The sequence below is a fragment of the Podarcis vaucheri genome (assembly GCF_965113315.1).
Source record: "Podarcis vaucheri genome assembly, chromosome: Z".
In the NCBI taxonomy this organism is placed as follows: Eukaryota; Metazoa; Chordata; class Lepidosauria; order Squamata; family Lacertidae; genus Podarcis; species Podarcis vaucheri.
Window position 1 is genome coordinate 36,283,750 of NC_138758.1, and position 13,042 is coordinate 36,296,791.

Sequence of the window (13,042 nt, forward strand, 5' to 3'; positions counted from 1 at the left end):
CTGGCTGACCGGATGTGTGTGGGAAACGCAACATTCAACCACAAAAGCAAACTCCCATCCTGTGGCTTCCAGCAACCAGGGATTCTCCAGCTGTCGTTCCTGCCTTGCAGGGGGCTGGACTAAATGATCCTTAGGTCTCTTTCGACCTTACAATTCTTTGATTCTACCATATCTGTTTTATAATTTTAAATTATAAAATTATAAAACAGGGGGTTTAAAATAAGAAGCCACCCATTCAAATCTCATTCTAGTGAAGTTACAGCTCTCATTCTCGGTCTCACTTCGGAAATAATTTGGAAATCAATATGGAAATAATAAGTGCTCTTTATTTCTGTTGTTGGTGTAGAAAGTTGTATAGCAGGCTTCTTTCCACGAGAGGGTGCAATGAAACCGTGTTTTTAAAGCCACTTCCTTCCCATTCTAAAGTTGCTGACTCAGAGTTTCTCTAGCTTGACAAGGCAGGAACTGTCCAGCAGGGGGGGAAGAGAGACTGTGCAATGGACCCCCAGCAACCTTCCAAGGAGTGCCTGTGGACTGTTGGTGAATCAGGGATGAAGCTTTTCGTGGCCATTAAAGGCTGCTCTGATCTCTGTTCCCCTTTGATTCCAGTCCATTAACTTCACTGCTTGGGTGTTGAGAGGAATGAAATAAACAACGGCTTATGTGAGCTCAAAAGAATAAAAAAATCAAAAAAATCTCCCTGGACCTACAGGGGAGATGGACTGCCATCCTGTTCTCACAGTGGTCAACCAGATGCCCCAATGGGAAATTTGCAGGCAGGATTTGAGCACAACTACCCCCTCCTGTGGTTTCCAGCAGCCGGTGGTCAAAAGCACCGCTGCCTTCAGCTCTGGAAGGCAGAGCACAGCCATTGTGGCTAGTAGCCATGAAGGAACAGTTTTCCCTTCTGTGAATTTGCCCAATCCTCTTTTAAAGCCCTCCAAGCTGGTGGCCATCACTGCCTCCTGCGGGAACGAGTTCTATGGTTTAACTGTGTGCTGCATAAAGACTTTCTTCCATCTGTCCTGAAGCTTCCAACATTCAGTTTCAGTGGGTTGCCACAAGTTCTAGAGCAGGGTTTCCCAAACCTGGGCCTCCAGCTGTTTTTTGGAGTACAATTCCCATCATCCCTGGCCACTGCTCCTGCTGGCTAGGGATGGTGGGAGCTGTAGTCCAAAAACAGCTGGAGGCCCAAGTTTGGGAAATCCTCTTATGAAAAAGGGAGAGAGACCTGCCTCTATACACCTTCTCTGTGTCATGCATAATTTCATAATATCTGTTGTGTCTCCTCTTGTCTTTCCTCTAAACGGAAATGTCCCAAATGCTGCAACCATTCTCTCATAGGGGAAGTGGTTAGGGAGGCCAGGAGAACCAGTAACTTGATTCCCCCTCTCCAAAGCAGTCCATCAGTCCATCCTCTGGTTGCATTGCCAACTTCTTTAATGCACCGCGCGCCATCTGCAGGACCTTGCGCCTGGGCAGCAGATGGGGCTGTTTGGGGCCTGCAAGGGAAATGAGTGTTCTATTAGATGTTTCCTCCAGAGTGTTTTGTAATAGTCCCTGGAGGCTCCTGCAGTCAGGAACAAGTTTAGCCATGTGTATTCTCTTTCCAGCCCTCTCCTCAAGAACATCTCCACCTAATTTCCACGGGCACTGCTTATTACTTGCGATTACATTTATACCCTGCCTTTCTTCAAAGACGGCGCACATGGTTGTCCTGCTACCCACTTGCAACCTCACAACAACCCTGTGAGGCAGTCTAGGCTCTCAGACAGTGATAGGTCCAAGGTCATGCTCCCCAACTAACCCCCCCAATTGTCTCCACACAAGAAGGGGTGCGATGGTAAGACTGTAAACTCTCAAAAGCGGTGTGCAGTCGTTGCTAAGTTTGGGAAGCACTGCTCCAGAATATGGACCTTCTGAGTTATCTCCTCACCTTGAAACCGTGTAAATTGACTGTTTTTTGGAATCCCACCTTTTCCTCCAAGTTGCTCAAGGTGGCATACGTGGTCCTCACACTCGTTATTTAATCCCCACAACAACTCTGTAAGGCAGGTTAGGCTGAGAGTGAGTGGCAACCCAAGGTTACCCAGTAAGTTTCATGGCCAGGCAGCAATTTGAAACCTGGTCTCTCAGGTCCTAGTCCAACACTCTAACCCCTTTTCCACACTAGCTCTCCTTGACAGGAAGGCTAGGAGGTCACCTGCTTTTGCATGCAGATGACCTCCAAGTTCAATCCCCAGCACCCTGCCCTGAAACCCTGAGCAGCTGCTGCTGGTCAGTGTAGACAGTACTGGTGGTGCAATGGTTTGACAGCTTCCTGAGTCACTGTATAATTCCCATCCTTTATTCAGAACTAGGAGGATGGAATCTTAACTTTTAGGGGAAGGGGCTTAGCTGAGTTGTAGGCTACCTGCTTTGTAGGCAGAAAGTTGCAGGTTCCATCCCCATGGGCATCTCCAGGCAAGGCTGGGTAAAGACCCTCTTCCTGAAAGCTCTGGAGAGCAGCTGCCAGACAGGGTAGACAGCACTGAGCTAGAGGGACCCCACGGTTTGACTCGGGAGAAGGCAGCTTCCCGTGTTCCTATTTAAATCAGCCCTTAATTCTGAACCATGATGACCAGAAGCTCTTTCAAGTGTCTCATAGGGACTAGAAACTTTGACCACAAATCAAAGCAGAGGTCCCCCTCCCCACTGGAATCTGACACACTTCTTGCTTTCGAAAATTGTGAGATGTATGTGCACCTGGTGACATCAAACAGACCAGACCTCAGCCCCGCTGGTTGATAACTGAGTGGAACGATCCATCTTTGGGATGGCTTTGTGCCAGTATTTGCCTTTTGCAATAATGGTAAGCAGATGGGCGAGGGATTACACGCTCACTGAGAAGGTTAATTAGAGAAAGACACTGTCTGGGGGGTGTACCATGCCCATTGATGTACAGGGGGAGCCCATCAAGCCATTAGCTACAGTTCTCATTAAAAGATAGGTGCTTTCCCTGACACTTATTACCTCTTCCTACAGCTTGTGAGTCGCAAGTGGGAACTCTGGACTACTCCAGATGACCTGTTTATTGAATATCCCCCTGATTTGCTTGTACAAAACCAATGGAGAGGTTAGGCTATGCCCAGACCTTAATGAGTATGTTTTCTCATTTGTTTCCAGGGAGGTTATACAATATAGGAGAGTTTGTTTGCAATGAGGGTGTACTATAAAGGAGTATTCATCCTGCTAATCTCTGGATTTGCTGGCAGGGTTTTACACATCTTTCCATTAATCATTCCTTCACCCCACTCTTCTCAGGCATTTCCCCTTCGCTTTCCTAACTGCAAAGGTATCTCTCTTTTAAAGCCAGGGTGACAGAACACTTTAATCTGCTTTACGTGCATAAACCTAAATATCCAGAATGCACTTGAAACTTTCCTGCAGATAGTGGAACAGGTTAACCTTCCCCCCCTTCATGTTCCATGATGCTAATTAGCCTCTTCCCTCCATTCTTCTGATTAATGCTTTGTTTGAAACAGTATCATATCACTTTAATCAGTCATGACTTCCCCTAAAGAATTCTGGGAGCTGTAGTTTGTTAAGGGTGCTGAGAATTGTTAGGAGACCCCTATTCCCTTCACAGAACTACATTTCTCAGAGTGGTTTAACAATCAATCCCCTTTCCCAAGGAACACTGGGAACTGCAACTCTGTAGGATGACAGGGATACCTAACAACTCTCAGCACCCTTAATAAACTACAGTTCCCAGGATTCTTTGAGGGGAGCCATAATTGTTTTAAAGTGGCGTGGTACTGCTACAAATACAGGCTTTGTGAGATTTTTTTAAACTAAAAAAATGCCAGTTTCTATGGAAATGTCGACTATCCAATAAATAAGAAACCCAAATTGACTGATTGCCTATCCCTAATTGCTAAAAGAACCTTTTACAGGATGCCAGTGTAAACCAAACCTTAAGTTTATCTTTTTTTAATTTAGAGAAAAGAAGGTCTGTACGGGTATTAAATCAAGAGTTATTGATGTATCTCCCCATAAAGCTCTTTTTCAAGAATTGCAATGAAGACTAGAAGCTTTAAAGTCAGCAAAAGGAAGCAACTGGGGGCTCTCGTGAAGAGCTGGCCTTTCTCAGCTTTCCTAGTGAACCTCAGTCAGTCTGCAGCCAGTCAGTCACAGTGGGACAGGAAAAAAATGCTAGCCCTTGATCAACATGGCAGGATTTGAAACCTGCCTGCAATTCAGGAGTGTTTGATTGTACTCTGTGTTCTTCTATCCCTTTTAGGGTAATGACCAAATTCGCTTTGAGCTCACCTACTATGCCATCTGCCCTCAGATCAAGGTAAGGAGCTGTACCAGTGCACTGATGATCTCCCATCAAAACAAAGTTGATAAATTATCGGAAGGGGCATTTGTTTTAGGGGGGAATAGAAAATCAAACTGAACTGGGCCTCAATTGGGATGCTGATTCATAGCATGAGATGGGGGAGTTTATTCTCTCTGGTGATTGCAGAAGACCCCTGTTCCTCTCCCAAGAACTACAATTTCCAGAATTTCCCTAAGATGAGAGCTTCATTGTTTAAACCACTCTGGGAACTGTAGCCCTGGGAGGGGAAGAGGGCCTCCTAACAACTCTCAGCACCCATAATGAACTACAGATCCTGGAATTCTTCGCAGGGGCAGAAACATAACTGTTTAAAGTGGTATCATAGTGCTTTAAATATATGATTCAAATGTGGCCTCTGTTTGTCTAACCCAGTGGTTCCCAAATTGGGTGATACCGCCCCTGGGGGGCAGTAGGATTACTTGTGGGGGGTGCTAAGAGGCAAGTGGGCAGCAGAGGGTGCTGGTGGATATGTAAATGACCATCATATTTGAAAAAGTTAGCATTTCTGGATCAAATTTAGCAGTTTTGTTGAATTAAATAGTTTTAACTGGATTTTGAATAAATGTGCAATTAATTGTTTCTATTTTGAATGTTATTGTGCTGCTATCTTCCTTAGTGGGGCCTGCAAACTGCTATTCTGAATATTGCTATTTTATAGGGTAGGGAACATTGGAGATGAGTGTATGGAACCAAGAGGGCAGTAGCCAGAAAAAGTTGGGGAACCATTGTTCTAACCTGTTAATTGCCTGATCCCTGAAGCTTCAGTATACTCTAGAATTCCATTCTGTTGTCTTACACACAATTCCCTCCCCCTTTTTTTGCTGATGCCCATCTGAAGGCAATCCTATTTTAGCTGATGTCGCTTCCCAGCCGAACAACTGAAACTCAAAGTCAGTTCTTTTGAGTTACGTAAAAAACCAGAAAATTGGTTGTCAAATCTATTGGCTTTCGAATGGGTTGTTCTGATCTTTTAATCGGCCTCCTGTTTTAACCCAAACTGGAGAAGGCGAAATGGACGCCTGAATTGCACCTTGCCTTGGGCAGGTCATTAAGTTACAGTAACAGCTTGAGAGCATCTTGGATTACCTTTGTTTGGTGAGATTAATGCAGGAGATGCTTAATGGCCAGTGCTCCTGGCTATCCAAAAGAGCTTTGAAACTCTCTCTACTCCAGGCAAGGGTTCATTCTAGTAGCTGGTTTTGGGGGAAGTCTCCAGAGCTATGGTCCCCAAACTTTTCCAGGCCACTATCACCTTGATTCCAGAAACTCATTATTCTGAATAGCAGTTTGCATGACTTGCTAAAGAAGATAATAATGCAATAAGACTCAAAACAGTAACAATGAATTAGCATTTATTGAAAATCCAGTTAAAATTATTTAGTTTGATTCAACAAAACTGATGAACTTGATCCAGTGATACCAGCTTTTCAAAGTATCCCCATGTGTCTTAGCAGGTAATCCCACTGCCCCCAAGGGGTTGGTCTTCACCTTGTGGACCAGGTCTAAGGGGGAGAAATCCAACTCTGGCCTCATTTCTAGGTGAACCAACCCAAATTTGCACGTTTTGGAAATTGCACTCTGAAATTTGCCCTTCTCCAGCCAAGTAATGTGCCCCCCCAAATAAAAAAAAAATGCATACACTAGGGTAAAGTGTGCATAAAAATGCATATAATCATGAAAATAGCTCGCACAGCTCCAATAGTTATTTTGGGAAATTGTGGCTGTTAAATGTGGCATCATAGCGCTTTGAATGTATGGTGTGAAAGCGGCCTATAATGTATCTTCCAAATGTTGCTGGGGTTATATCCTACCAAGCTCTACTCAGAGGAGACTAACTGGAATGAATGTTCTTAAGTTAGCCATGTCCTCTGATTAAGGAGGACTAACAGTGGATCCTGTTCTTCAACTTCTGACAGAAGAATATCAGAAGAGCCTGGTTCCTGGGTCAGGCCAGTGACCCATCTAGTTCAGCGTCTTAGTTCTCACAGTGGCCAACCAGATGCCCATGATGAGAAGCCCACAAGCAGGTCCTGAGTGCAGCAGCACTCTCCCTATGTGACTCCCTATGTGATTCCCACCAACTGGTATTCAGGGGCATAGTGCCTCTGACAGCAGAGATGGAACACATTGCGGCTAGAAGCCATTGGTTACTCTGGCCTTGATTTTATGTTGGAACCCGATTCTGCCAAACTCATATTTGCTGACAGCGCCCCCCGAATAACTAGTTCTTTCCCACCATTCTCTGCAGATCATTGCTCCTTGGAGAATGCCGGAATTCTACAACCGCTTTCGAGGCCGAAGCGACCTCATGGAATATGCCAAGGTAGGAGAATTTGCCCATCTCCTGCGTTAGTCCTTTCCCCTCGTTCCTGTAACTGCCATACCCCTGTTAATTCCTGCAATTAAAGGTCTGGTTCTTTGGAGTTTTGGAACTCCCTTCCAGGAGAAGCCAGTCTGGCTTCCTCCTTGTCCTTCCACAGGCAAGGGAAGACTGTTTTGTTCTTTGAGAATTGACTGTTTCTTAAGGGTAGGGCTTTAAATAGTGCTGTGCTGTTTCTGTCATCTGTGTTTTAATACATTTGGGGTTTTTTTAATATTGTTTTTATCCTATTCAGGTTTAATTACTTTTTAAAATAATGGTCTTTTATATGTCTTTAGTTTAGTTTTTTGTTTTTTATCTGTGTTGTTTCAGTTTGTGTAAGCTGCCTTGAGCCCTGGTCTGGGGGATAGGCGGTATATAAATAATAATAATAAATTTAGTAATAAATGAGCCACTTGCTCTCATTGCCATTGAGAGCAGCCTGAGGCATTTTAAGCCTCTGCCCTCTGGGCTGCTGCTTCTAGGCTCAGAAGAAGAACCTCAGGTTCTTAACAGGCCAGGCAGATGTCCCTTTCCCATTTTGTAGCCCGCCTCCTGGTGTGCAATGTGATAGGCATTTGGTTTCTCAGGCCCACAGGAAGAAGGGGCCTCTGATCAACCCAGCTCTCGGCCTTTCTAGTGCAGGACATTCTTCCAGGGCCTCAGGTGCTGTGGTCACTTGGTCTGCAGCAGCTGGCTGGAAGTCCTGGACCTGGCCTTGTTTCATAGCTGATGCCTCTGTAGCCTCTGACTCTATGCCCAGGGTCATGAACAGGATTTTGCTACTTTGGATTCTCAGCAGGTGCTTCCATGTGGAAATTTGCTGCAGCCTCAGAATGGTCTTCAAATAAGTTTTACTCAGAGTATACGTTTTGAAATCTGTTCCTTTGTCTGTCTTGAACTCATAGCAGGGTTAGCAAAGGTCAGGGGTGCCAACCTGAATAAAGTATTGGGGGGAGGGGAGGTAAGCCCTGTGCTGCATAATTGATCGTGATCTGATGCATGCACACCATTTGAATGGCAACGTCCATCAAATTTTGGGGGGGGGGTTGCCTGCCCCCTTAGATTTTTTATTGTGGGGCTGAAGGCAAAGGTAAAAGAAAGGTGATATTATTCTACACTGCAGCAACACCTATAGTGAACAGGTCAGGGGAAAGTAATAGTCCCACTTTGTCCTGCCTTGGTCAGACCACACCTGGAGTACAGTGTCCAGTTCTGGGTGCCACAATTTAAGAAGGATATTGGCAAGCCGGAATGTGTGCAGAGGAGGGCGACCAAGATGATCGAGGGTCTGGAAAGCAAGCCTTATGAGGAATGGTTGAAGGAGCTGGGCTGCTTAGCTTGGAAAAGAGGAAACTGGGGAGATATGACAGACATCTTCAAATATCCAAAGGGCTGTCACATGGAAGATAGAGCAAACTTGCTCCAGAGGGTTAAACTCAAACCAATGGCTTCAAGTTACAAGAAAGGAGATCTTAACTAAACATCAGGAAGAACTTTCTGACAGTAAGAGCTGTTTGACAGTGGAACGGACTCTCTTAGGCAGTTGTGGGCTCTCCTTCCTTGGAGGTTTTTAAACAGAGTTTAGATTACTACCTGTCATGGATGCTAGTTGAGATTCCTGCATTAAGCGGGTTGGACTGGATGACCCCTGGGATCCGTTCCATCTCTATAATTCTATGATTCTATGACTTGACTTGATCCAGTGTGGTGTAGTGGTTAAGAGCGGTGGACTCGTAATCTGGTGAACCGGGTTTGCTTCCCTGCTCCTCCACATGCAGCTGCTGGGTGACCTTGGGCCAGTCATACTTCCCTGAAGTCTCTCAGCCTCACTTACCTCACAGAGTGTTTGTTGTGGGGGAGGAAGGGAAAGGAGAATGTTAGTCGCTTTGAGACTCCTTCGGGTAATGATAAAGTGGGATATCAAATCCAAACTCTTCTTCTTCTTCTCATTTCACCTTCTCAAACTTGGAACACAGTTACTCCATCACTGAGCACCCCATTCCTGTGAAATCGAGGCTGCTTTGCTCATGTCCCCGGGGGGGGGGGGGCTGAAACCTTCCAGAGTGCTTTAAAAAACTGCCGTCCATTCTGCCTCCTCTCTCTCTCTACACCATTCACAACGTGTCATTTTCCCCCTTCTTTCATCACAACGAACCTTTAATTTTCAAACCTTCAAGGCCACTTTGGATTTTAGCTGAGCGCAATCTCGCCTGCTCGTTACTGCAGCAATTACAGGCACCCCCTGCAGGAGGCTTCCACATATCCTCGGTTTTTGGGGCGTAAGGATACTTCCCCCCTTCTCCTTTTTTTTTTTTAAAAAGGCCCATAATTACCTAGATGTTAATTGTCATCCACTTTGAAGGCAAAAACTTGTCCTCACTTCAATAGCTCCTTCGAAAGACAAAGTAAATGCCTTTTTTGCCCTCCCCTCCCCAATGCCTTTTATTCCCCGCTTTTTTGGGGGGGGGGAGAACAAGTTTCAATAAAACATATTAGAAGTTTTGCATCAGAGCCCCTTGGCTGCCCACCAGGGGACCTTTTCTTTCCCTGCGACTTTATGGAAATGGTTGACAACTGGGCTCAATCAATCAAGAGGAAAAGAGCAGTTCGGTGTATAAACCAGAAAATTGCTTGAGGTTTTCTCTCTCTCTCTCTCTCTCTCTCTCCTTCCTAGTTCTTTTTTTAAAATAAAAAACACCTAACAACAACGTCCATCTAAAGCGGATCCAAAGCTGTGAGTCAGAAAGAATTATTCTGCAGAGGGTTCTGAGACCGGATGCTGTCGCTCTCGGCCTCCCTTTTAAATTTTATATTTTGGAAATAAAGAGGCACGTGCTTTTCCCGACACTTGTCTTTTACCATCTGTTATTTATTCCTAAGTAGGCAATTTCGAAAAGACTCCCATATGTTGCCAAACGGACAAATTATTAACTTCGCCCTCTCTCTGTTTGTGTGTATGTATGTGTGTGTGTATTTTAATTGTTATTGTATGGGAAACTGAAGTGTGCGCCTTTTCTCTTCCCAAGAAAAAAAAAGGCCACAGCTATAAGCTGAGGAGAGGGCCCCCGCTTGAAGCAATTAATGTGGACGAAAAGAGTTGCGTTCCAGACTTTTCAAACCGTGGCCGTGTGTTAGGGAAAGGGCAGGGGGGAAGGGGAAATGATTGGTTAATGGATGCACAACCTGGGGTTTTTTTGTGTTTGTTTGTGTTCATTCACCACCAGGGTATTGTTGTTTGAATCTAAGGTGCTGGATGAGGATATTGGAGAGCTTTTAGAGAGCCTGTCGTGCCACAAGCAAACTGTTCCTTTATCTCCTGTCCAGCGGATTCAGCCAGGGTTTTGTAATGCTTAGAGAGCCAGACTAAAAGGCAGTCGAAAAATAACACATGCATAAGAATAACCTGTTGGATTAGGCCACTGGCCTATCTATCCCTGCACCGTCTGTTGTCCTCATGGGGGGCCAACCAAATGCCCTAATGGAAAGTTTTTCCTTCTGGATGTTGGAAACTTTAAGACGGCCTTCAGTATACCTGAAGGAGCGTCTCCACCCCTATAATTTTACCCGGACACTAAGGTCCAGCGCCAAGGGCCTTCTGGCAGTTCCCTCACTGTGAGAAGCTAAATTACAAGGAACCAGGCAGAGGGCCTTCTCAGTAGTGGCGCCTGCCCTGTGGAACGCCCTCCCACCAGATGTCAAAGAGAACAACAACTACCAGACCTTTAGAAGACATCTGAAGGCAGCCCTCTTTAGGGAAGCTTTTAATGTTTAATAGGTTTTTGTATTGTAATATTCCGTTGGAAGCCGCTCAGAGTGGCTGGAGAAACCCAGCCAGATGGGCGGGGTATAAATAATAAATTATTACTATTAAGAATAAAGGACTCATCCACACAGTACAAAGCTAAACTATGGAACTCACTCCTGCATGGAGGCAGTGGCTACCAATTTGAATAGCAACAGATGGCTACCAACTTGGATGGCTGTATGAAAGAATTAGCGTGAGTTCATGAAGGAGAGTGCTATCGATGGCTACTAGCCATGCCGGCTGTGCAGTGCTTGTGAATGCCAGTTGCTGGAAACTTCAGGAGGGACAATGCTCTTGTGCGCAGGTCCTGCTTGCAGTTTCCCCAGCAGGGGCCACTGCAAGAAGAGGATGTTGGCCTAGATGGGCTATTGGCTTAATTCAGCAGGCGCTTAGGTCCTTATCCTCTTATGTTCTTAGTGATGATACAAAGAAACCCATCACTTAGTGGTGGAGCCTGCAGGTTAAATGTTAAAAGTCAAAGATCCAGTACCTAAGCAACCCTACTGTACAAAACTTTCATACGGCCAGTCTATCACAGGGACTGATGTGGAACACCCTTAAGAGGCCTGCCGCATCTGTCCCTGTGAGTAGCTGGGCAGTGGTCAGGGCTCTGAGCACAGTTCTTGAAAATGCTCGCAAGTCTCTTGGAGACCTTGCTTGTGTACCAAATAACTTATAAAGTCAGTAAATATTATTCTGTGTTATAAATAGTACCCAGAATCTGCTACTACCAAAGTTCACGGTGTCAATCCCCACCATCTCCGGGAAGGGTTGGGAAAGATTCTTGTACTGGTACTATTACTGTCCTATGGCTAGTATTATTTTCTACACCAGCTGTGGGCAAGTACCATGCTTGTTGGGGCTGATGGGAGTTGTAGTCCAGCAAGATCTTGGGGTGGGGGCAAAGGTTCTCTACCCCTTCTCTATGGTACAGTCATACCTTTTGTTACGTTCGGTTCAGATTACATCTTTTCAGGTTGCGTCCCACGGTGACCCGGAAGTACTGGAAGGGGTTACTTCCGGCTTTCGCCACTCCTGCATGCGCAGATGGACACAACGATGTCACGCGCATGCGCAGAAGTGGCGAATTTTGACCCATGCAGACGTGGGTTGCGTTCTGCTCATGTTGCGAACGAGGCTCCAGAATGGACCCCGTTCGCAACCAGAGGTACCACTGTATATTTTATCTGCTTATTCACTCTGCAGTTAGATACCTCTTGAGATGACATAACCAAATTTTGCACAGCGGTTCCCAAGACCTAGGAGCAGGTTTGGATAAAATTGGATGCCGTTTCGAAACAAGATTGCAGACTGTATTTTTCAAAACTGCATTGATTTTAGCCAGATTTCAAAACTCCACAGATTTGGGGGTTACTAAGAATTACTAAGCAATGCTGGGTTCAAGAGTGCTAATTATTATTAGCTTCTGGAGTCCAAGACCAGTCTCCTGAATCCCTAACAGGTATTTCTGTGATTTGAGAAAAATAAAGATAAAATTTAGTCTAATGTCATTTAAAACACAGGTGGAATTGGAGCGTTTTCAGAGTGCCACTAACAGAAAAGAAAATGACCAGGGTTTTGCTTCACTTTATTTATTTGAAACCTTTAAACCACTGCCTCTTTTAAAACCCATGGTTGCATAAAACACCTAATCCATGTTCACAGGCTCCTCGGTGTGTGTGTGTGTGTGTTCGGGTAGCCTCCGGGGTGGGCTCCAGGACGGGGAATGGCGGGTGGGGTGGGGGAGAGAGAGATTTGTGGTCATAAAAAGAGAATTAGCTTCCCCAGCCTGCCCTCCGCTTCTTATAACAGCCCATTCAGTATAAACAAAGGGGAGCTTTAATTGACTAACGAGCTCTTCAAAGCTAATGGACCAGTGCGGTCGCTGGAGTGTGAAGTGGGTGGGTGGGGGGGTTGCTCCCTTTCACAGGACTCGGAGCGTGGACAACTATACGCTCGCACAGTCGGCCTCACCCCGATGGATGGGTGAGAAAAGAACAGCAGGCCAGGAAGAGTGCCTTGTGAGCTGAAAGACGTGGGGCAAGGAGCATTTTTTCAGCCCTGAGGGCCCACATTCCCTTCTGGGTGACCACTTGAGGACAGTATGCCAGTGGGCGGTGCCAAAGGGAAAAGTGGGTGGAGCAAAGAATATAAATGTTACATCTGCCTAATAATAATAATAATTTATTTGTCCCCACCCATCTGCCTAGGTAACCCCAGCCACTCTGGGCGGCTTCCAACATATATAAAAACATAAACTAAACATTAAAAAGCATCCCTATTCAGGGCTGCCTTCAGATGTCTTCTAAAAGTTGTGTAATTCTTTATCTCCTTGACATCTGATGGGAGAAGGCATTCCACAAGGCGGGAGCCACTACAGAGACGGCCCTGTGCCTGGTTCCCTGTAACTTCACTTCTTGCAGTGTGAGGGCACTGCCAGAAGGCCCTCGGTGCTGGTTAGTTTCTACAAACGTATCCTCTCTATCGTCCA

At 45.6% G+C, this 13,042-nt stretch overlaps 1 protein-coding gene across 1 annotated transcript in view; it reads left to right on the plus strand.

Moving 5' to 3' along the window:
- Positions 1-13,042, plus strand: part of ASS1 (argininosuccinate synthase 1) — a 76,503-nt gene that overhangs the window by 9,015 nt on the left and 54,446 nt on the right. The window contains exons 5-6 of the mRNA XM_082208497.1: positions 4,283-4,339; positions 6,633-6,707. Of these exons, the coding sequence (XP_082064623.1) occupies positions 4,283-4,339; positions 6,633-6,707 (132 nt within the window). The remainder of the gene's footprint in view (positions 1-4,282; positions 4,340-6,632; positions 6,708-13,042) is intronic.